This window comes from Microtus pennsylvanicus, chromosome 5 (assembly GCF_037038515.1).
Source record: "Microtus pennsylvanicus isolate mMicPen1 chromosome 5, mMicPen1.hap1, whole genome shotgun sequence".
NCBI classification, from domain to species: Eukaryota; Metazoa; Chordata; class Mammalia; order Rodentia; family Cricetidae; genus Microtus; species Microtus pennsylvanicus.
The window spans coordinates 54,491,895-54,515,656 of record NC_134583.1 but is presented as its reverse complement, the minus strand read 5'-3'; the positions used below and the strand labels follow the sequence as shown (position 1 = coordinate 54,515,656).

General features: G+C 36.3%; 1 protein-coding gene across 4 annotated transcripts in view; it reads left to right on the top strand.

The window, feature by feature from the left end:
• Far1 (fatty acyl-CoA reductase 1) overlaps window positions 1-23,762 on the top strand; it is a 54,931-nt gene that overhangs the window by 4,725 nt on the left and 26,444 nt on the right. For 3 of the 4 annotated variants that reach the window (XM_075971944.1, XM_075971947.1, XM_075971946.1), the window contains exons 2-3: window positions 18,205-18,398; window positions 19,289-19,464. In XM_075971944.1, the coding sequence (XP_075828059.1) occupies window positions 18,210-18,398; window positions 19,289-19,464 (365 nt within the window). In that variant the 5' untranslated portion in view covers window positions 18,205-18,209. Of the gene's footprint in view, window positions 1-8,991; window positions 9,048-18,204; window positions 18,399-19,288; window positions 19,465-23,762 lie in introns of all 4 variants that reach the window. The other variant, XM_075971945.1, reaches the window with a different exon arrangement.

The following is a 23,762-nucleotide window of genomic DNA, read 5'->3' as shown; positions in this document are numbered from 1 at the left end:
TGCTGCAGATGTTTGTGCGCTGTGACCCTACCTCTAAATATATAGTAATGAGTTTGTTTCTTACAGGATCTGTTAGATTATATTTTCCTATTTTAGAGATGCATGTTTCAACATTTCAGTATTTTTGAAAAGACAATATATTTGATAGTATATCTTTAAAATGTTAGGAGTGGATACTGTATCTTAAAGCCAAATATCCCTGAGAATTGAGGAAGTATGGTAGATGCATTAGATGCATGTAGTTTTTAATGTGTAATGGTTTTAGAATTTGCATTTTCTTCCTAGCCTTTCCTTATTTATTTACTTACCTTTAAATTATTGCTTATTTTCTTTAGTTATATGATACAGAAATGTGTCATAATGCAGAAAATTGAAATGAGCAGGTTTGAGTTTTAATTTTGTCGTTGTTAGCGATTTCATGTTTAACTGTAGACAAGTCACTTCCCGTCTCTGACTTTAGTTTCCTCATCTGTTTCTGGTGACAGGGAGTAGAACCTTAGAAACTACAGTTGCTTTTTATCTCGTTTTCCCTTTTTAATCTCCCTTTCTTCACTTCTGTCATTTTTGTCATGGATTCCTAAGGATATGGTTGTGTTCTTAATTATATTCTTTTTGCTATCTTATATTTACTGAGATAGGCTCTCTTACAGAGCATATACTCATTAAATTGTTCATAAAGTAATGGATGGATGTTGTCTCTTATCTGAGCTAATAAAAACATATTAGTAATATGTATGTGTGTATGTTAAAGCTGTTGAGAACCTACTAGCATTGTAGCTTAGTGGCAGAAAACGTACTTAGCATTGCCTGCAATGTCCAGAGTTTAGTTCCCAGACCACAAATAACAAGAGTAAAAATGTTGAAGTTAGCTGGATCCCAGAACTTGGGAGGCAAAGGCACCTAGGCAGATCTCTGTGATTTGAGTTCTACATCGTGAGTTCCAGGACAGCCAGAGCTATATAGTGTGACCCTGTCTTGAAAAATAAGGCTGAAGTTTCGTTGGAAGTTACTTTTGCCTAAACATTAAGTGTTTATCCAAACTAGATCTGCTCTGTTCTTAACAAATATACAAAGGAGAAAACTCATGGGCCTGTGTTTAAGAAGCCTTCGGTTACTTATCCACCAGCTTTAAAAGTTATATACTTCTGGGCCATACTGCTTCCTAGCTTGTACCTCCATCTACTTTCCCACAACTTCAAAGCAAATTAAAGAACTAAACTGCCACACAGCCTAATGTTAATCAAAGTGGAATAGAAATGTTTTTCATCTGAAGTATTTTTTGAAACTTCTGTTTTCTGTGATATTGTGCAATAGAAATCAGATACAGTAAGGTGCTGTGGGGCAGGTAGACTGTTAGGAGGGAGACTGAATATGTGCACTGGAAACAGGTAGTGAGTTGAATTCTTTTGAAATGAAGTAGAATTTAGATATGTGGAAAGAGAAGAACTAGTAGGTGGTATGGTGAAGGAACTTGCACAAATTTATGCATATAGATAGAAAAATCTAACTTTGGCTTCAGTTGTATCTTAGTCAGTATCTCTTTATCTTTTAGACCCATATAAGGCATTATGCGCATAGTGAGGATCTTGCATCAGTTCTTGGAAAAAGCCATTTGTTGTACTAGAAATTAAGGCACAATGTTTTATGAATGTATATTTGTCCCTAGTGGATTATTTGGCACATTCCCATTAAAAAGTGCTGGTATCTTATAAATATTGTATGCCAACATGTAATAATCGATGTACTTTGGCTAAAGTGTGGGTATGTGCCATTTCTTTTAGATACAAATCACTTGGAGGCTTTAAATAATGTCTCTTTTGTGTGCATACACGTGTTAACTATTTGAGAAACAAGATTTTGAAGTATATAGTTTATTGTAGTTCATGGAATTCTTAGAAATGTGCACTTAGAGAATCATGAGATATCTTTGAACTGGGGAAATTTATATCATGTCATCTTGTGAAGTATTCTAAAAATAACTTTTTATTTTCTAGAATGCAGAAGTTCTTAACTTTTATGAATTTGAACATCTTCATAAAGATTTGTCTCCTTAGAAGAAAACCTGCATTTAGCTTTTTGTATAACTTTAGTGCTTTCTTAAAACTTTTAGAGGCTAGGCTGTAGCTGTAGCTCAGTGGTCCCCAGCATGGCTCTCGGACCTTAGTAACAAAACCCTTTGAGGTCTGTGGATCCTGGCTTAATATCTACTGCCCCTTTGTGCAGTGTTAGAGATTGAATCCAGGGCTTTGTTCATACTTGGTAAGTGTTTTACCCCTGAACTGTAGTTCTAGCTAATAATTCATTCTTTAATGTGTAGGCAGAAAGATACTGTGAAAACTCAACTCTGTTCTATTTTATGTCGTGTTTACCTTTATAAGTAAGTGATTTAATAGGGATTACAAAATTATGAAGTTTATCATTAAAATACTTGCTTAAAAAGTAGACCCACTGAATTCTTGGGGGAGAAATTAAACTATAGCCAGGTGGGCTTTTTGTTTGTTTGTTTTCAAGGCAGGTTTCTCTGTGTAGCCCTGGCTGTCCTGGAACTCGCTCTATAGACCAGACTGGCCTCAAACTTTCAGAGACCCACCTGCTGCTACCTACTGAGTGCTTGGATTAAAGGCATGTGCCACCACCACCCCGCTCATAGCCAGGTTTTTGTTTAGTTGGATTTTTTTGAGATTGGTTTTATGTAGACTGTGCTTTAGTGTTTTATGTACATCATGTAGGGCTGCATCTGCTTGAATGAACAGAAGGTGGCCATTGTAGAATGCATAAATACCTTTTATTTTTCTTGCAGCACCAGAAAGTTCTTTATATTACCTTGCCCTTAAACAATAAGGTCTGCGGAGAAAAAGAAAAACTTGTTATTTTGAAACTCACATGTGGGTTGACATAGCCCTACAAGTAATACAGGCTTTGCGGCCGATGGATTGATTGTCAGTGAAACCCTGAGGCCCATAATCACTCATCATCCCCTTAGTTTGGAGAGTGGTTTTTAATAGGTTTCTTAGAAACATGCAATTTTTAGAAACCTATGGATTGCATTTAAAATATAGGTCATAATAGTATTTGGTTATTAGCATAAGCACAATTCTCAGAGAGGAAGCAGGTAAATTAGCTGATAGTGGGACATTTGATAGACTGAAGATGGTAAATAGTAGGTGAATGACTTTAAAGTGATAACCTTGGTGACCTTTTAAAGTTAATAATTCCCTAAGTAGCAAATATAACACTAGGAAACCGAGTGTTCTAATGAATAGTAGTTAGAAATAGACTTTGTGAGCTAGATGATGATAAGCAATCTGGATTTTCAGTGAATTGAACAAGATACCAGAGATGTTAATTAACTTGCCCAAGCACGGTTGTTATAGGCCCTGTAGTGTAGCAATTGATTACTCTGATTCTTGTTAAATCTTTTGTGCTTTTTAAATTTTTGACTAGAGCCAGGAAGATGGCTTAGTAAAAATGTTTGTTGTGCAAGATGTGACCAGAGTTTGATCCCTGGAACTCATGGGATGATGCACATCTGTAATATCAGTACTTCTAATGCAGTCAGCGGCAGACACAGCCAGGTCTTTCAGGAACAGTAGTTTTGTGAGAAGTGACTCTAGAAAGTTATCCCCTGACCGCAACACATGGGCCACAACATGCGTGCACCCACATTCATACACACACAGTTCTAAAAATTTTGACTGTCTTTTCATTATGGGTCTCAGTATATACAGAACAGTATGTTTTAGCTCTATGACTGATAATTTGACCACAAAATCTCTGAGTTTTTGTATTCTCAATTTTTTCTGCTGTATTCTTAGTATTGTAACGGTTACAAGGCTTATTTAAAGTAGGCTGCCAGGTACCTGAATTCAGTTCGACAGCTGAAAACATACTGGAAATTCAGAAAGTCACTAGACATTACTACCCTTGTGACTTTTTCACAGTTCTTGGCCAGTCCTTGCCTGATAGCTTTTTTTTATTATTGATTTTATTGAGCTATACATTTTTCTTTACTCCTCTCTTTTTCTCTCCCCTCTCCTTCAACCCTTTCCTATGGTCCCCATACTCCCAGTTTACTCAGAGATCTTGTCTTTTTCTACTTCCCATGTAGATTAGATCCATGTATGCCTCTCTTAGGGTCCTCATTGTTGTCTAGGTTCTCTGGGGTTGTGATTTTTCAGGCTGGTTTTCTTTGCTTTATGTCTAAAAACCACTTATGAGTGAGTACATACGATATTTGCCTTTTTGGGTCTGGGTTTTCTAGCTCCATCCATTTGCCTGCAGATTTCAAGATGTCATTATTTTTACCGCTGTGTAGTGCTCTATTGTGTAAATGTACCACATTTTCCTTATCCATTCTTTGGTCGAGGGGCTTTTAGGTTGTTTCCAGGTTCTGGCTATTACAAATAATGCTGCTATGAACATAGTTGAGCACATATCCTTGTGGTACAATTGAGCATCCTTTGGGTATATACCCAAAGCCTGATAGCTTTTAGTTGCATGATATGTCTTAAAAGATACTGGTTTTTGAGAAGAGATTACAGGATTTAGCCCTTTAAAGACATCCATGAACGTATTCCTTCTCACTCAGAACTAGAGATCAGAAAAGGATCATTGACATCTGAGTGCAGATGTTATCACCACTTACACAGCTGGCCCTGATTCTAAATTCTTTACCACTTTTGCTTGCTATGGCCAGAGGAATCCCTGACCATGTGAGGATTCACGTTCCTTTAATCTGAAAGAACTCATAACAGTGCCTCTGAAGCTTTTAAATGTGAACTTTGTAGTAGAATAATAGCCATTACCAGGATAGAAATGTATTTTGGGGGAGATTTTTATTAGGAATATGGGTAGCTCCTAATTGAATTATAAAAATGGAAGTCTTGATTAGTTAGAAATCAACGATGAAATTGTAGGAGTTTAAAAATACCTACAACTAAATTGGTAACGAACCTAAACTATTGGTGATTTTCTTTTCGATTAAAAAACAAGCTTGATCATCAAAACCCATGAGTAGGTAAAGACGGCATGATTTAACTAGCAATAGTATTTCTTGAAAATTACTGTTCTAATAACTTCTGAGAATCAAATGTGGTAACATTGCTAGTTGCAGTAACCAGACTTAGTTCTCGAATACAGATATAAGTCCATCATATATTTTGATAATGTTCGTTTAGCATTTATTCATATGTAGCCTTATGGATCAAAGGACAATTGTGTTTTCTTTCTTAAGTGATTTGTATGCAGAGACTTGTCCCATTTTTAAAAAGAGAAGTATTATTTAGATGGCTGATCTGGTGATCACAAGCTTTTAGTGAGCATTGTTTCCCTGTGAAGGGCCTGGTTTGAAGTTCACTTAGTATCTTTATTTCTGGACATCTCGTAGCCTTTGTAATGCTAATGTACTTTCACTAATCTGATAGGATACGGTTTGCAGTTTCTCAAACCCATTTCCCAACAAAACTTCCATGGTTTTAGGTTTAACCTTAACCACAGATTCAGAAGCCTTCTGAAGAAAGTAATGTAAGAAAAGCGTAGTATACCTCTGAGGCAGGGAGTGAGAGCAGTTTCCTGCTTTAAGGTTACATAGAAGTCTTTCGATGTGATAATCATAATGAGTCATAGCTGTTTGCAGTTATGAATGTATTTGCAGAATACAATTTTGTCACCATGTTTTGAAAATTTAACTTTGTGAATAGAATCCAGTATACTTTAGTTAGACTGTACAAGATATATGATTATTAATTTGACTCAGTTTGGGGTCATGTAGTCTGCATGTAATGTTTAGGGTTAAAGTGTACATTTTAAAAAAAAACATCAATTTAAGCTCAGTATTTTAAAAATATTAATCATGAAATATGTTGTGGACAGTATACAATCTTCATGACTTTTTAAGCAAAAGAGAATATTTTAGTTTTTTTGTAGACTTGGCAAGGTTTGAAAGCTTCATCTTTGGTAACACAAAGTATTAGTATACCTTTTTTAGTATACCTTGTGTATCAAATGCTTTTATTTCTCTTAAGATAAAAATACTAAAATAAAAAATTCTTAATTTGAAAACATTTTTATTAAGGTAAGGAATAAATACAGCCCAGTCATTTGTCTATAAAGTAGTTTATCTAAAACAAAATTACATGTGACTGACTTAATGGGCAAGTTTCTTCAAAGAATTTTCTCCCTGAAATGGAATTGAGTATGTTTTTCCAAGTGGTAAAATTGATCCCCACTTCCCCACTCACTCGGTGACTAAACCCATTATTAGGACTTGTTTGCATTTTATATTTTGGAGATTTCTTTCCACTCACTATCCTATTTTTTTTTTATCGTACTGTATAGCCAGGAATACAGCCCTTTTCTGTAGGTTTTATAACAATTACCAGTATAGGCCTTAAACTTACAAACAGGAGCAAAAGAAAATGGATAATATTGAAAATTTTGCAATTTTTATAAGCATATAATTTTAGTGCCATAAAATTGATACTAACTCTCTGGTGTAGTATAAATAATTCTTTTATTATTGAGCTAATAATAATATTATTATTGTCTAAGCATCTAAAAATTTTCAGGATAGTAAGATCCTAGAAGCATTTTAGTTCTTGTGAAAGTGCTGTGCTTATAGAAGGACTTTGGTGTACAAAATGGTCATGTAACTATTCAACATGTATAATCTAATGGACAAGAACTAATCTAATGGACATTGAGATTCCTTACTACCAAGTACCTTAGATATTAGGGGTGTAGAATACAGATATTGCTATATCAGTGCAGTGTAGGCAAACAGAGTGGCTATTATATCTACTTCAATGGATGCTTACAACAGAGTTGGACACTAGCATCTTTTATTGAAAAAAGAAATGTTATCCAAGATGCTAGAGCTATTCTTTTGTCTGTGGAAAACTGCCTGATAAGCTTTAACTTTTGAGAAAAGAACTCACTGTTCTTTGCTGTGTGAACATAGTTTGTACATTTGAGTTTGCATTTTGATTGTTTATTTGTTGTGTATAGATTCCTTTCACAGGAATTTATACTTTGTTAGTCAAAAGACTATGTATAAATTGCATTCAGTGTACATGTGTTTCAAAGCATGTTGTATATAATAAATATATACAATTTTGTCATTAGTAAGTTTGTTACTCTTTTGTAGTTACTAGCTAGACCTTTGTCTTTCAATGTGCCTTCAAATGAAACTGAAAGATGTATGTAAAGGCTCCTTTATAGTCTCATTGAAGTGAATTGTCTTGTTTTGGCTAAAAGATTAGCAGCTCCAAATGTGGCAATCTAGTTTAAGCTCCCTGTTAATTGAAATGGGAAATGCCATTATTCAAATAAGTTGGATTGCTGAGAGAGAGAGAGAGAGAGAGAGAGAGAGAGAGAGACTATAGAAGTTTGAAAATATGATGCCCATGTGATCACACTTTAAAAAGTTTTGCTAGCAAAATAATATATGGTAAAGGGGACCTGTAACACAAATTCTAATTGGTCTTAATAATAAAAACTTGGAGTCAGGTATTAGGGGTGAAAGCTGAAGGATCAGAGAAGTAAAACAGCCAGCCACTGGAGAGTTCTGACCTCTACCAATGCTTGGACTGAAAGGGCGAGATTCTGTCTCTATGAATCTTCAGACTGAATGCTGTCTCTATGAAACCTCAGACTACATCTCATACTGCATCCCCAGACTGCATCTGAGCTCCCGTCTCCTCCCACTTTATATTCTCTCTCTACCCAGCCATATCACTCGCGTCTCTACCTCTCTTGTGCTGGGATTAAAGACGTGTGATCCCAAATGCTGGGATCACCTTTGCATGGGCTCTGTTTCTGTTTTAGACAGATTCATGGCCTTGAACTCAAAGAGATCCCTCTGTCTCTGTCTCCCGGATGCTGGGATTAAAGGTGTGTGCCACCACTGCCTGGCCTCTATTGCTAACCGGTGGCTTAGCTCTGCACTCTTAGGCAATCTTACTTGTTAGATTACAAACAAAATATCACTACAGGGACCCAGGAAGGGAGATGGCTTAGTTGGTGAAGTGTTTACCACTCAATTAGGAGAACGTGAGTTTGATTTCCAGAACCCACAAAAAAACAAGTTTCATGCACTTGTTATCCCAGCACTAGGGAGGTGGAGATGGGCTTATCCTTGGGACTCACTGAGTACACAGCCTAGCCTACGCTGTCTCATAAAGCAAAGTGGGTGATTCCTTAGGAATGACACCTGAGGTTGAACTCTGGCCGCTACATACACCAATTATTTGGTAAATAAAAACTACAGGAATTCACTGTAGTAAGGTTCCTATGCTAGCCCCTAATATACCCTGAATAAATAAAGATGGAGTCATTCATGTAAAAGTTGTGTATCACCAAGCTGAAACTCTCAGTTGATTTTTGACTTCCTGGGATATGAGGATTATAGCAATGACAGTGAAACCTTCCCCATACAGGTTAGTTTCATTTGGTATGATAATAAAGTTCCCTCTTTCTTAATATAAAAAAGATAACCTTCAAAAATCTGGTATTAACCAGTTAGTTATTTTTGTGTTCTAAACCTGATACTTCACAAGGAAAGTGACTAAGTTGACTGTAATGTGGTCTACCTTTTGTTTTGTTTTCTTTCTTTGGCCTTTTTATCTATTTGTTTTGGCATATAAAACCAACCTTTTAAGCCAGACATGATGGTATACACTTATAATCTTAGCATTTAGGAGATAGAAGCAGGAGAATCTTGAATGCAAAGCCTGCCTGGTTTACATAGCAGGGCTTTTCAGTGATAAGGGGAGAGGGAGGGAGAGAGGGAGAAAAGAACAAACAACAAAACCTAGTAACTTCCAAATTCCTTGGAATTCTTATTTGTCTTATGGAATGAAATGCTATTTGATTGTAGAATAGAAAAAAAAGTCAATTAGGGTCTGTTAAACTGTATGTTGCAAGGCACTGGGGCTAATCTCTATCACTGAAAAGCAAAAACAGATTGTTTGTTCTAATTTTGTCCTTTGACAGATTTGGTGGGTGAGGAAGGGACCCAGAGACTCCTTGAACAACAAAACGAAGGCAAGGTATTACTGGCCTGGTTGAGAGTTGGGAGCCCCTTTCTTTTTAACAGAGCCCACAAGAATTTCCAGATAAGCTCTTCTTGGCCAGATTCTGTTCTTTTTGCATTGAGCCTAGGATTATTTTGGTTTGGGGGTACCACACTTAGTTTGCTTTGTGAGTGCTTGACTTAGTTTACAGTGGCAGTCACGTCCCTGGGAAAGACAAGTTTGTGGCCATGCTGTACTCAATGTAGACTATGCATTCTACACAAGTACTCACTCACCTGCTAACCCAGCTACACCTGCATCTCCTAAGCTGGAGTATTAAAGGTAGTGTGCGGTGAAGGTGGTACTACAGGGAGTGTGACACTTGCTCTTCATCTCTTTTCTTGTACATTCAACTACAAAAAAACCTTAGCCAAGTTGGATGAGGGGATCCCAAGCCACAGCGACAACTTGGGGGCACAATTCTAGCATTCAAAAACCATTAGACTACATCCTGAGGTAGTGCTTATGTTTTGAATTTGGACTGTCTTCAAGTCACTTGTCAACAGAGAGTTATACTCCGGTGACTTCAAGACTGTCTTGAAGCTCTCTCACCTTTTCTGACAGCTTCTGTCTACATAGTATAATCCTGGTTGTGAGGAGATCAACAGCTCTGAGAGCAGTCTAGCCTGAGGTTACTGTGCTGTAAATGAACCATGCTACCTTGTTGGGAAAGACAGTGAGCTCTTATGTTCAAGAACCTGGGCTGTTTACCTGCTTTGAGGAACCTTTTCTAAATTCCTGAGCTGAAGAAATTGTGAGAGAATTAGTGGTTGTTATAAATTACTTTGTTAAATAGTGATATAAAACAAGAACTTAACTTTTTCTGAATCTGCGGCTGTGTACTGAGATTAGGTGACATACAGATGTCAATAATATATTTCTCAATAATATATTCCATGTTTCTAACATTTACTTTCTTTTGATCTTTCAACTTTGATATGTAAAACTTTTTTCTACTGTTCTTTACTGTGCTCATTTGAAAAGCTACTCCAACTGTAAGTATTTAAAGTATTGTTTTGTAACTGCAGCTGTCTTCCTGTGTATTGGGAAGAGTGCATATTATATCATGACATGAAGCTTACGCATCATCTTTAGAAGGCCTTTTGCTCAGGGCCTTAATTGTGGTCACTATGATGTTTGACCTTTTATCAGTTTCTTAGGGTGATGGTTACCAAGTTTTCACAGAGTTTGCTCTTTATTTTGTTGGAAATTTATCAAGGTTCTAGAGGCTGGAAGTGTGAAATAAGTGTGGGCAGAGCCGTGCCTGGCTTGATGCTGTTTAACTCTAGTCACTGACCTTGTTATACGGTGTTCTTCCTGTGTTAGTAGAGCATTCCTGGACTGCAGTTTTGAACTCTGGTTCCTTTTTCACTCATGCTTCATTTTTCTTAATGCTTGTGAAATACTAGAAATTATTGTTTAGAACAGGGCTTGGCAAACCATGGCCTGCAAGTGGTGACTTTCTGGTTTCTCTCCAGAGAGGGAGGGAGGGACAGAATGAGAGAGTGAGAAAATACCAATGAGAATAGAAATATTTTCTTCTTTGTCCATTTGTTTACTCAGTAACTGCCTCTACTAGTGAGCTTTGATTAATGTGTTTGTATATTGAATGCACAGAGGAGCCAGTTTTAAGGATTTTTTTTAAAGTTTTATTACAACGTAGTCCTGCCATTTTGTTTATTCTCTATAGCTGCTTAGTCCATGTTACATTACTATAATGAAATGCCTGAGACTGAATAATTTCATAAATATAATATTTATCATTCAAGTCTTAGTGCCAGCGTATGTTTATAAGTGTTCCTTATCACTGCCAGGAAGCTTTCCAAAGTCACACGCAGTTTTACTGTACAAGTACTATTATGGTTTATCTCCCTTTCTGTGTTTAAAGTTTCAGGATAGTGGGGTTGAAGAACCTAAATGTATGCATTGTATCTACTAGAGTAGTCTGAGAGCAGGACCAGAGCTCTTACGAGTATTTGAGGGCTTGTGAATTACTGTCAGCCAGTAAGTGGTTTGTTTCTTCGAACCTTCAGATACTTGATAAAGGTCTGGTTCTGCTAAAAATCATTAATTTCTTTCCCCAGACAAAGAAGTGAGTATATATGCATGTGCATATTGCATTATTCTATCAACAAATAAATACCTTCTAGTCTTTAATGATATCTTTTCTGAGGCTTAACAATTACACTATAAATTTAATGATTACTTAAAAATCTGTTTATTAGTTCAAAAGTATGTAGTGAGTACTAGTTTTGCCTGTATCATCCAGTGACTTAATTTGCTTGAAATTTGTCAAATATTTTCATTTATTTTGCCAGTAATTTGTATTCACTGGATTCAGTCTTTGACGAACAGAGTCCTGCTGACCATGCTAGTTGCTGGTGAATGAGCTATGACAGTAACACAAACAGTGGCTTGTGTCTTTTCACACTGTTAGAAGTGTGTTGAATGTGAACTTTGCAAGTCATGTAAATTTTATCAGCTTAACTTCACCAATATTCCTGGTTTCATTTGAAACTTCAACTCCTGGAGTTGTTAAACTATTTGTTATAGTTTGATGTTGATCACTAGTACAATATTAAAATTGCACATTACCAATCAAATAATATTCAGTTTATAGACTGTTGTAAAAGGTTGAAGAATATAAAGGAGCCAAACAAGTGTAGATTAAATTCAGGTGGCCAGTATTCGACCCACGAACCAATTGATATAAAGGTGAATAGTGTCAATTGGAGCATTGTTAATGACCAGAGGAGTGTGCTGAGCTGAGTACAAGGACAGTCAGGAGTTCGTTGCCTGGTGATCTGGGCAGAGGCTGTAGGGCAGCATGCTTAGTCCTTGAGAAAGTGATGACTTGGTGCGCCATGCTGCAGTCTGTGTCTCTTGTTTCTGCTTCATTCGTTTCTGTCCAACATTTGCTGATTATTTACCTGCACAGAGAAATTGTTTTTCTTGCTCTAGTATGTCTTGGTAAGTTTAATGTGTCTGCTTCTCCTGATGATATGGTGGTAGTTGTTTATTTGTATTAATAATATACTGGGTTATTCACATTTACATTGGTACCTAAATGGAGAAAGGTACAGCCAAGAAGCTGTGGCTGTGCAGTTTTATTCATAGTCATAACTTGCTGTTTTTCAAGAGCATTTAAGTCAACTCATTTTCAAAATTTATTGACCCACAAGGAGTTTACTTGATTACATGTAAAAATGTGTTTGAATTTATTACACTTGAGCAAGATCTCAGAGCTTCTTGTACCTTGATCTGTTTTCCTCCACTGTCCTGGGGTTTTTGTTACTAGTATTCCAAGGAATGAGTTTATCTACGTAAAGTCTTTAAGTAAGTCATGTTTGGTGGGACAGGAAAATAAATATTCTGATGTTAGGTATATGCTTACTTCTTGACCAAGTATGATGTATTTTCATTAAAATTGATTATGACAATAATTAAATCCAGCTGGTGATTTTCTAACTCCAGCTCTTAAGTTTGACAATGAATTTCTTTGTATTTTCTGTGGTTGGCTGTCTTTGAAAATGGTGCACAGGGAGATCTTGGTAAAGTGAAATTACCTGAACCAATTAGCAGTTTTTACACGGCTGCATTTTGGCCTGTCAGCTTTTTTGTTGTTGTTGTTGTTTTTGTTTTGTTTTGTTTGGTTTGGTTTTTTTTTTTTGTTTTTCGAGACAGGGTTTCTCTGTGGTTTTGGAGCCTGTCCTGGAACTAGCTCTTGTAGACCAGGCTGGTCTGGAACTCACAGAGATCCGCCTGCCTCTGCCTCCCAAGTGCTGGTATTATCTGAAGTTTTAAAGGATTGCTCATATAGAATTAACTTTATTTCACATCCATCTCTTTATAAAGCAGGTTCTTGTCTGTTCGATGTGCTCAGTATATGGCAGGATGCCCTGACATAAAGGATATGTTTTTCCTACTGTAGTTAGAACTGAATAGGACCTTTAAGATAACCCACTCCAGAGTTTCCATTTCCTCTGAACTTCTGGTGTTGTGTGCTCAGTTATTTCCATGATTGATATGTTTACCTCTCTGAAAGGCATGTAGAAAATTTTTATGCTTTCTGTAACTGTGGCGTTTAGTTAAAAGACACGGGCTCAAATTTGATTCTGTTCATACATGTGTTCTTAGTGAATTTAGCAAAGAAAAAAGGAAAGAAATAAACCTTACTGGAAATTTATGGGAAATAATATCAGAAGGAATTACTCAAACCCTGACCCCAGCACATGGAATTGTGCTATCCATAGTCAAGGTGATTCTTCTTTTCTTTGCTTAAAACTCTGGAAATGTCCTACAGTCTCAGTTGGATGAGTGCTTCCTTAATCCTTTGTTTTTTAATCCAGTCAGTTTGAAAGTTGAAATTAGCCATCATAACATTATATTTAAAATTTTAATTTAGTTTTTTTTTTCAAAGATTTATCACAGGGCAAGGGGATTTGTTTTCTTGGCAATAAAAAAAATCTGCTTGTTTTTTAAGTGGTATTTTTTGTGCTTTTGTACTTACTTATTGGAAAACCCTGAGAGTTTAAAAAGTTAAAAATGAGGGACCTTAATTTTAATCACTTAACCAAGTTTCTAAAACTATTAACATATTACCTTTCCATTAATACTAGGATATCTGTTTAGTGAATATAGTTAAAAGAAGTTTACTTTGTATGTAAGTTGATATCCTGGTCATTCTCTATTCTTCATTTGTGGTCACTTTAGGCTCTGTTTGCCTATAAGACCTACATGTTCTTCTACAAATAAAAACGGGTTCAGATTAGTAGTAGCTTTAGCGTAAGTGGCAGAGTCTGGATTTGAATTATTAGTTAAGAATATGTCTTAAGGGGCTGCAGAGATGGCTCAGTGGTTAAGAGCACTGATTGCTCTTCCGAAGGTCCTGAGTTCAATTCCCAGCAACCACATGGTGGCTCACAACCATCTGTAAAAGAGGTCTGGCGCCGTCTTCTGGCCTTCAGGCATACAGACAGAATATTGTATACATAATAAATAAATAAATATTTTTTTTAAAAAAGAATATGTCTTAAGTAGCTTTGTGGTGAGTTTATCTTAATATAATTTTAAATGAAATTTTTTTTTAAACAGCTGTTAAACACTTTTGTCAAGTAATCCTCAGTGAATTCCTTGAAAGCAATGGTAGTACTTGGTACTCAGGACTTTGTTAGACTTTTTTTTTTTTAAGATTTATTTATTTATTATATATACAACATTCTGCCTCCATGTATGCCCACATGCCAGAAGAGGGCGCCAGATCTCAGTACAGATGGCTGTGAACCACCATGTGGTTGCTGGGAATTGAACTCAGGACCTCTGGAAGAGCAGCCAGTGTTCTTAACCACTGAGCCATCTCTCCAGCCCCCTTTGTTAGACTTTTAATTTGTTTTTTTTGTCCAAACTTTTGAGTCAGAGAATACAATGTTACTTGGAGAAACTTGTAGTTGCTAGGGGTCTTCACCCTTTCCAGGAAGGAATGATAGTCCTGTGCCATTCTCAGGAGTGCAGTGCTGTAGCTGCTTACTCATCGACGATAGGGGCTTGTTAAACTCCTTCACTAATAATTCCTTGTTGGTTATTTCTTGGTTTTCTACCTTTATGTGAATTGCTGATTTTCAAAGATCTTTGTTCTTTTTTTGTAGTAATTATTTTGTAGATGCAGTATTTTTAAAGCTTTTCTGACTTTGTTCTTTGATAGCTTCACACATGTAGAAAGGGTAATGTGTATAGAAAGGGCAGTGTGATTGCTGTAATTCCTTATCTCCTTTCTACCCCTATTCCCTTTCATTTTTTTAAAGATCAATAGAGTTTAACAGGGTTTATCTGTGACTATGACCCTATCCATCAGCAATTGATGAGTTTCTTAGTGGGGTACACAACGGAAGTCAAAACTGTCCCTTCCTCTGGAATCCATTCATAGCTAGTAATTCAGCAGGGAGGAATAAGGTCTTAGGGACTCCTTGATCTATGATTGACTGTTGATAGGTCCCATCTTCTTAAGACCTATTGCAGATAGTCATAGTTGTTGTGACATGATGACTACATTGGCTGTGGCATGCCTAGAGGACATTTCAGCAATCCTTCTTCCTGTCTTCAACTTCTTAAATTCTTATTGTCCCTTTTCCTTCAAAATTCCTGGGCTTGGAAGGAGTGGTATAAATGTCCTAAGCACTTAGCTGTCACTTACTCTTAGTACCTTGAGCAGTCATTGGTCTCTGCATACACTACTGTACATTGCAAAGAAAAGTTTTTCTCAGTCTTAGAATAGCATTTGTCTGGATATAAATGTAGGATATTTAGAGAATAGCTTGGTGCTGTAGTATATAAATTACCTAAACAACAATAGTAAGTGTCCCCTTTAGGGCCTAAGATCTCTATGGCCATGGAGTATTAGATCAGGTTACAGTACCAGGTATGAATTCTCTGTTGTGGATTAGGCCTCAAATACAGTAAGAGAACAGTTGGTTATTCCCATAATAACCATGCACCATTGCATGGGTGAGCATATCTTGCGTGGCAGGTTGGTATTGTAGATTGTAGGGTTCATGGCTAAGTAAGACTGTTGATGCCTTTACTCCTCCAGCAGACTTCATAGTACCTTCAGGCACAGTGAAATCTTCCTACCAGGGAAGAAACTTCCAACCTGTTCCAGCTTGATTCTTTACACCTTGCAACCAACGTATGTTGTCTTCAGCAATAGAATCTTATTAAGTAGTTCTGGTGGGTAACCAACAAGAGTGGCAAAGAGCCTGTATTGTTTGGGAGGCCTTGACCAATATCTTGTTGGTATTTTTGTTAAGTTACCTTTGACTTTCAGGGTCATGATTATGTAGATTGAATATTCTTATAAATGGTTTGGAGAGCTGGGCGGTGATGGCGCACGCCTTTAATCCCAGCACTCGGGAGGGAGAGGCAGGTGGATCTGGGAGTTCGAGGCCAGCCTGGTCTACAAGAGCTAGTTCCGGGACAGGCACCAAAGCTACAGAGAAAACCTGTCTCGAAAAAAGGTTTGGAGAATATTTATAAATGGCTTAGAGGGTATTTATAAGACCTCAATGTTTTCTTGATGTTTTCATTATCTTACTTTGTAGTTGGATTGTGAAGAACTAGGCAGTTAGTTTTGGTAGCTGCTTTTGACTTTGATTTTGGAGATAGATCTTTTTCCCAAGAATTTTTTCCTGAGATGTGGATTACTGGTTGAGAGCTTCTTGGAATATACTTCAAGGGTTTTTGTTTTTGTTTCCTTTCTGAAGATCCCCTGATTTCCCCACCTTCTTAAGGATGTTTGGTGTGCCCTAAAACTTAGCCTATTTTAGTTGTGTCCTAAGCACTCAGCTGTGATGCTCGCTTCAAGTACATATAAATATTAAGGCTGGAGCCAATATTTATTCAGGAAATGATTCTGTCAGGAGTAATTCTGCTGTTCTGTGTGCATGATTTTTGATTACCTTGATGACCTCGTATTCTAATCCAGCTTCTTGATCCCAAGTTTGGTGTTTTCTCCTGGATTTCAGTGGTGAGATGTTAAATACAGCTCTGACCTTAGAGTACTTTTCTTCTTCTGTCATGGTCTGTCAGTTCATTCTCATCTGTTCTAAGAAGTTATTCTGCTTTATTCCTCTCCTCCATTTTTGCTTATTCATGAAGTTTTTTGTTTCTAGATTTTAAAAAATATCTTTAATTGAAATAGAAATGACACCGCTTTCCCCTCCATTTTTTCCCTCCAGCCTCTCCCAGCTACCCTCTCTCAAATGTCTCCCATGCCACACAACTCACAACTTGATAGCCTCTTTTTCTTTGGTTGTATTTGTTACGTACATTCATATATGTATGTATGTGTATGCAGAAATAAATGTAAACTGTTGAGTCCATTGTTGTTGGTTTTGTGTATATGGCTTCAAGGCTGAGCAATCTGCATTGGGTAACCAATAAGGGAGAGGCTAATTCTTCTTTCATCAGTAAGAAATTGCCTGTAGTCCTTTGTCTAGGGGTGAGATCTCTAAATTTTCTCCTTTTCGTATTAACTTGTTCATTGATACTTCTATTATTTTGGTCTTGTTTATGTAGTCATTTCTAGGAGAGATTATTTGATGGCTTACTTACTGGTATTCTGGTTTTTAAAATCTTTTCATTCCCTTTCAGTGATGTTCCTTGAGCCATGCATGCAGGAGCTGTGATGTAAATGTATCTGTTAGGCTTGGCTCCCTATGATTCGATCTCTGCATTGGGTGCCGTTGTTTTCTGTGATGCTCTGCATTTTCTGTAAAGAAAATCTCTTTTGAGGATTAGTTGCCATACTTGTCTAGGAAAGGTGATTTTTATAGAACACTTATAAATTATGAGAACCTTGAACATAAACACATACATTTATTAGACTTTACAGTTGAATGACTTTAAGTAGTATTGAAGCTTTTTTCTTCTGATTGCATTGCATGTCTTCAGGCATGTGTTAATATTTCATGCTATGTATATGGATTTCTAAGTAGCATCGAGCTTGGATTTTAATATAGTGTAGTCTCATGTAGTAACATATTTCATAGATCTTCCTGTACTCACATCATACATCCCTTGTCCCTTTTCTTGTATATTTTTTCACCCTTTCTTTTTTTCTTTCCTTTTCTTTTCTTTATCCCTCCCCCCTTTTTTTGCTTATTGTCATGAATGTGTAGAAGAAAGGATTTGATGTTTTCTCTTCCTGTTTAGGTGTCTGATGACAGGTGACTGTGACACCTGGCAGTGTTATTCAAGTGTTATTTTGAGTCTGCTGACCTCCATTCAGAATTATAAATTTCTTTGGGAAAAGAGAACCATTATTCAGTTGTATTAAGGTTTAACAGAGGTTTAATGAATATTTGCGTTCTTAATGTAATGTTTTAGAGATCTTTTAAATACAACTATACTAAAGAAACCTGGGGCCTGAAAAGGTGAGTGATTTTCTGAGGTGATCCAGGAAAGAACAAGGTCTTGAGAAGCTGCAGCCCATTCTTGCTTCCTCTGTATTATAATTGTCAATATTTAATTTTGATTTTTGCCAGTCTTTTAAAATACTAATGTGGAAACCCAAGAGGTTTTAAAATAAGATTGAGCATACATTCATTAAACTGTTTGTGTTGTCATGTTTCTCTCATAGTCAAAATGGTTTCAATCCCAGAATACTATGAAGGCAAGAATATCCTCCTCACAGGAGCTACTGGTTTCTTAGGGAAGGTGCTTCTGGAAAAGTTGCTGAGATCTTGTCCTAAGGTGAATTCAGTCTATGTTTTGGTGAGACAGAAAGCTGGACAGACACCGCAAGAGCGTGTGGAAGAAATCCTTAGTGGCAAGGTAAATGTGGAGGATGATAATTTGGAAGGGGACAGAGGTATATGCTTGTGTATGAAATTCGTGAAGCATTAAATTAGATACATAGTGTGTGTATATGTGTATGTATATATATATATAGATATAGATAGATATATCTATATATATATAGTTTCAGTATCCTCACCCCCCATAAAGAAAACTGCGGAGAAATTGCTAAGTTCCTGCAGTATGGCAGTGAACTAGAGTGAGGAGAAGAAAACAGCTTTCTTTTATGCTAGACCAAATTTTCTAATAAGGTCTAAACTACTGTTATGATTGATATTTCAAGTATGCAACAACCAAACAAAACCACGCAATAGCCAAATCCAGTTGATGTTTCTTTCTAAAATGTATGTTTTTTCATCCTGTACAAGAACATGCTTTTGCATTGAAATTTCTCTCTCACTTTTGTCCCCATCACTCACCTGTGTGCCTACATGTTCTGTTGATCCTTCAGGTCTCTGATCAGTGTCATTTCCTCCAAGAACTTTCTGTAACTCCTAACTCCAGGGCATACCACATCCTCTTCTGGCCTCTGTGGTTACTGCACTCAGGTGTACAGATACATACACATATAATTAAACAGTCTTTAAAATCTTTTACAAGAGTCAAACAATTAACTGGCAGCATTGGAGGGTGAGGCTATCTTTGTCCAGATGTCTTCTATTTCTTAAGCCTGTTCTGAGGCATAAGGCAATCTGAGTAGCCAGCTCAAACTCTCTGAGTCTCGACTTTATGTCTGGAAGACAAGCAATCTTCTATTCTGTGCCCCATGAAATTTAAAATAGCTGTCCTTGATGGGGAAAGAGTTTATAATAGATTTCGGGAAGTGGAAAACACTATCCTAGAATAAACATATTCCTATTTGATAGCTTTTTGACAGGTTGAGAGATGAAAATTCAGATTTTAGAGAGAAAATTATACCAATCAACAGTGAACTCACCCAACCTAAACTCGCTCTCAGTGAAGAAGATAAGGAGGTCATTATAGAATCTACCAATATCATATTCCACTGTGCAGCTACTGTAAGATTTAATGAAAATTTAAGGTAAGTACAGATACTTATTAACATTTGAATTATATATGTTACAGATATAATTTTAATTCGACTTTTTAGTGAGCTTGTTTTGAAAATGTTGTGAAACTGTCATATGTTAATAGTGACTGTCGGTGTTTTTTTGAAGTTAGTAAAATTCTTTTATAATCATTTTGAAAATAAAAGACAGCTAGTATATGCTGACTATAAAACCTTGCCATGACTTTATAAAATAGGACAGAGGTAACGGACTAGAAGAGAGCAGGGTACTTGATAAGAAGCGGGAAGAGTTACTCAGCTGTGTTGGTTACCTCTTTGTGAATTGTCGGACTCTTCTACCACAGCAGCTGTTTGATTCCACTCTTCACTATGTATTTTAGAACATAATCAAAATTAAGTTCAGGTTTTGCATGCTAAGATAGAAGTGACTTTTGACACTTTGTTTATATTTCAAAAACTCTGCTTTAGTGCCATTGTTAAGACACAAGGTAACACCAGAAATTAAGTTTTGATTTGAAACCAAATTTGAACTTCACGATACATCCTGCTTCTAGTTTAAAAAAAAAAAAACCACAACCAGCATTTTAAGTGATCAGTATTTTAAAAATAAAATAAGGGGCTTGAAAGATGGCTCAATGGTTAAGAGTATCAACTGCTCTTCCAGAGGACCTGGGTTGATTTCCAACACCTACATGATGTCTTACAGCCATCTGTAGCTCATTACAGGGATTGGCTGTCCTCATCTGGTGTCCATTCATACTGGACACATATGTGGTACACAGACATATATGCAGGCAAAACATCCATACACATGTGCTAAAAATAAATAAATCTTTTTTAAAAAATAAATGAATATACACTTCAAATAATAGAATTTAATTCATAACACCATTATTTTTGATGGTGTGTCTAAAAGTACAATTTTATGTTAATTTTATTATATAGTCTTACACTAGTTTAAATGATAAAGCATTGTTTGGGGGATTCAGAACTCTCTGTGAAACCCTTTTCTTTAAAATGTTCAAAAAGTTAAGCTCTAGGAATAATCCTCATATTTTTTGAAAATAGAAGTGTTAACTATTACATGATTATATTGTGTGAGAGCATAATGCCAAGCGTTTGGGGTGTGTGAAGATACGATCACTGCCTCTTATAGTTCCGGGGTTGTGCTTTACAGTCTTCAAAACATGCTCTTTTGTTCCTTCTGTCATAACTTTACCCAGCTTGTCCTGGGCAAATCCATTTTATTCCTGAGGCAGCTGAGGCAACACTATAGACTATAGAGAAAATGGAAAAAAATTTGGAGTAACACACTTTAGTTCTAGTCTTGACCTCATTGTTTATTAACTGAAGATTTTGGACAATTATTAACCTTCTTGAATTTGAGTTTGCTTATCTGTAAATTGGCACTACTCAGAAGATTTTTTCTGATGGATTATTTTACCTCTCAACCACAGAGTATCAGTCTGTAAGCCATTGTTTATCACTCTCTTTTAATTCTTTTGTAAGCCAGCAGGTGAGACACTCAGGGACTGTCATGTGTTTAGAATCCAGAAGTAACAAAATAATATCATAATCAGTGTAGTATAATCTCACTTTATTAGATAGATATGCATCATGTATGTTAGGCATATATGTTTTTCTATATTGATGGTAATTGTTTTTAATTTTATGTGAATATTACTATTCCCACCATAAACATATGTTATTCTTCAAATAAAGACAAATAATATTGAAAATATATGTAAAGCAATACGTTCCATCTTAAAGAAATTTGTACCTTCATCAGTAAGAAAATTTCTTTTTATAATTAATTTTTTAAAATTTCATATATGTGTACTGTATTTACATTATTTCCCTCTTGTTCTCCCACCAGCCCCTCCTCTATTATCCCTTTTGCCTCTCAAATTCATAGCCTCAGCAGAAGGGATAATAAATACATACGCACATATATGAATAAGTACACAAAAACAACTTGCCAAGTCCATTTAGTGTTGCTCATATTGTATATATTTTTAGGATTTACCGGTTTGTATTGGATAACCAGTTTGGGGCTCATTGCTGGGAAAGACCAATTTTCTCTCTTTCTTAGCTGTCATGATAGGACTCTTAGATTTCCCCCATGGCATGTTACCTGGTATTTTGTTCAGCCATATCACTGAGATTTCATGGGTACTTTCTTCTCATATATGGAAGGCATAATCTCATAGCAGACTTCCTGGTCCTCTCTTAGAATTTTTTTGCCCCTCTTTGGTGATGCTCCCTGAACCTTATGTGTAAGAGTTGATCAGAGATTATCATTTGGGCCCTAAGCCCTGAAAATGCCTTTTTTTTTTAACATTTGAAATTTTCCCTTCCATGTATATTTGCATATAAATCTAACATTGTACTTTAAATAGTATTTTCAAGATTATAAATATAGTCTCTGATTTTTGTTTGAAACAGGCTATGGTATCCCAGGCTAACCTCAATATTATGCTCTTTCTGCCTCAGCTTCCCAAATACTGGTATTACAGGCATATACTACTTTGCTTGTTTGTTACTGAATTTTAGTGGATGCTTTATTTTTCCTTAGAATTCATTACTGTACAATGACCAGTCTAACATATTTTCCCTAATAGTTCATGCTTTAATTATTTTCTTATTATAATCAAAAGAAATCATTTACACAGTCATATGAAACCTAGTGTGTTTTCAGGGACTGATGTATAATACTAATATACTAGTTGTGGTATAGTTCTCATTGACTTAAAGGGGGAAATTGGGTGATTTATTTATTTATTTATTTATTTATTTATTTTTGTTTTTCGAGACAGGGTTTCTCTGTGGTTTTGGAGCCTATCCTGGAACTAGCTCTTGTAGACCAGGCTGGTCTCAAACTCACAGAGATCCGCCTGCCTCTGCCTCCCGAGTGCTGGGATTAAAGGGCATGCGCCACCACCGCCCGGCTAAGGGGAATTTTATTAACAGAAAACATTAATTAGGATAAAAACACATCAAAGAAACCTTTACCAGAAAGATCACAGTATATTACTTTTGTATTCTCCTTGGATTGATCATTAATGATAAAGATTTTTTTTATTATTACAATTTCTTACACTAGACAGACCATGTTGGAAAGTCTAGATAATTTATTGTTAACTATCCTTTTGTTAAGTCATGAATGTTTACTGTTCTAGTCTTAGTCTCTACATCATAACTATTTCTGTGAAGCAAATCTAGTGTATGTTGATGTCTAAATATTAGTAGAACATTAGTTTGGGCCAGATATTCAGAAATACTGGAAATAGCCTGTAATAGCCACCTAGGGGAAAACCGTGTATAACTATAATCATTACCATCTGTTAAGCCACAGATATCACATGGTATAATTGTTACTTCGGAGGGGATGCAGGAGGAGGAGAGTCACCATAACATTGTGCCTAGTGCTTTGGGGTAGAACCAAGGTAAATTTGGATGTGCACCCTTTCATAAAGCCCTGGGGCATGCGCGAACTATGTTGATACAGGCCTAAATGCAGATAGTACTGAACACATCTGTTGAGTGCTGAAGAGGCAAAGTTCATTAGTTCATCAGACATGTTTTTCAAATATTGAACTGGGGAGAAATTGACAGGAATAAAGAGGTGAGAAAGGAGAAGAGGAGTAAGTAATTGTGTAAGTAGTTGGTTATTCACTAGGCGGGACAGTATCAGGGAATATCAAGAGGCCAGAGGCTATCATGGGGTCAAAAACAGTCAGAAAAGGGAATAAACAGATTGTTTGGGGGAAAGGCATGGATTTCAGAAATGAAGCAGTTCTAGATGATGAGGCCCTAGGGGTATGGAGTTGGTTTTCCAAAAGGAGTGGAAGTACAGATTAAGATAAAGGAATGGTACAGTCCTTAGACCTAAGGAAGGGCCAGTGGTGAATCCTGGTGCTTGTGTGGGCACTTTGTGGTGATAGCTTTTTTTTCTAGTTCTGTCTCTGGCCCTGTCTCTGCTGTGAACTTTTCATACGTGCTCCTGTAGGGAAAGCTGCCTTTAATAAATATATTGTCTGCCTCTTTCCACCTCCAAGGAAAAGGGGAAAAAAGAGAAAATAAAACTATAATAACTGGAAACATATTTTAAAATGTAGATTTCTTGATTGTACTTGACCCTGCCTGTCTTAAGATTTACTATTTCATAAAGCAAAACATGAGAACGTTATTTCATTTTTTTTACTTTCTGGTCTAGCATGTAAGGGACTCAGTCTGAAGTTCAACAGAATAAAACTAGTGTCTCTATTGAGGTTAAAACTAGCCTTGCAGATATTGTTTTAGTATGTCTG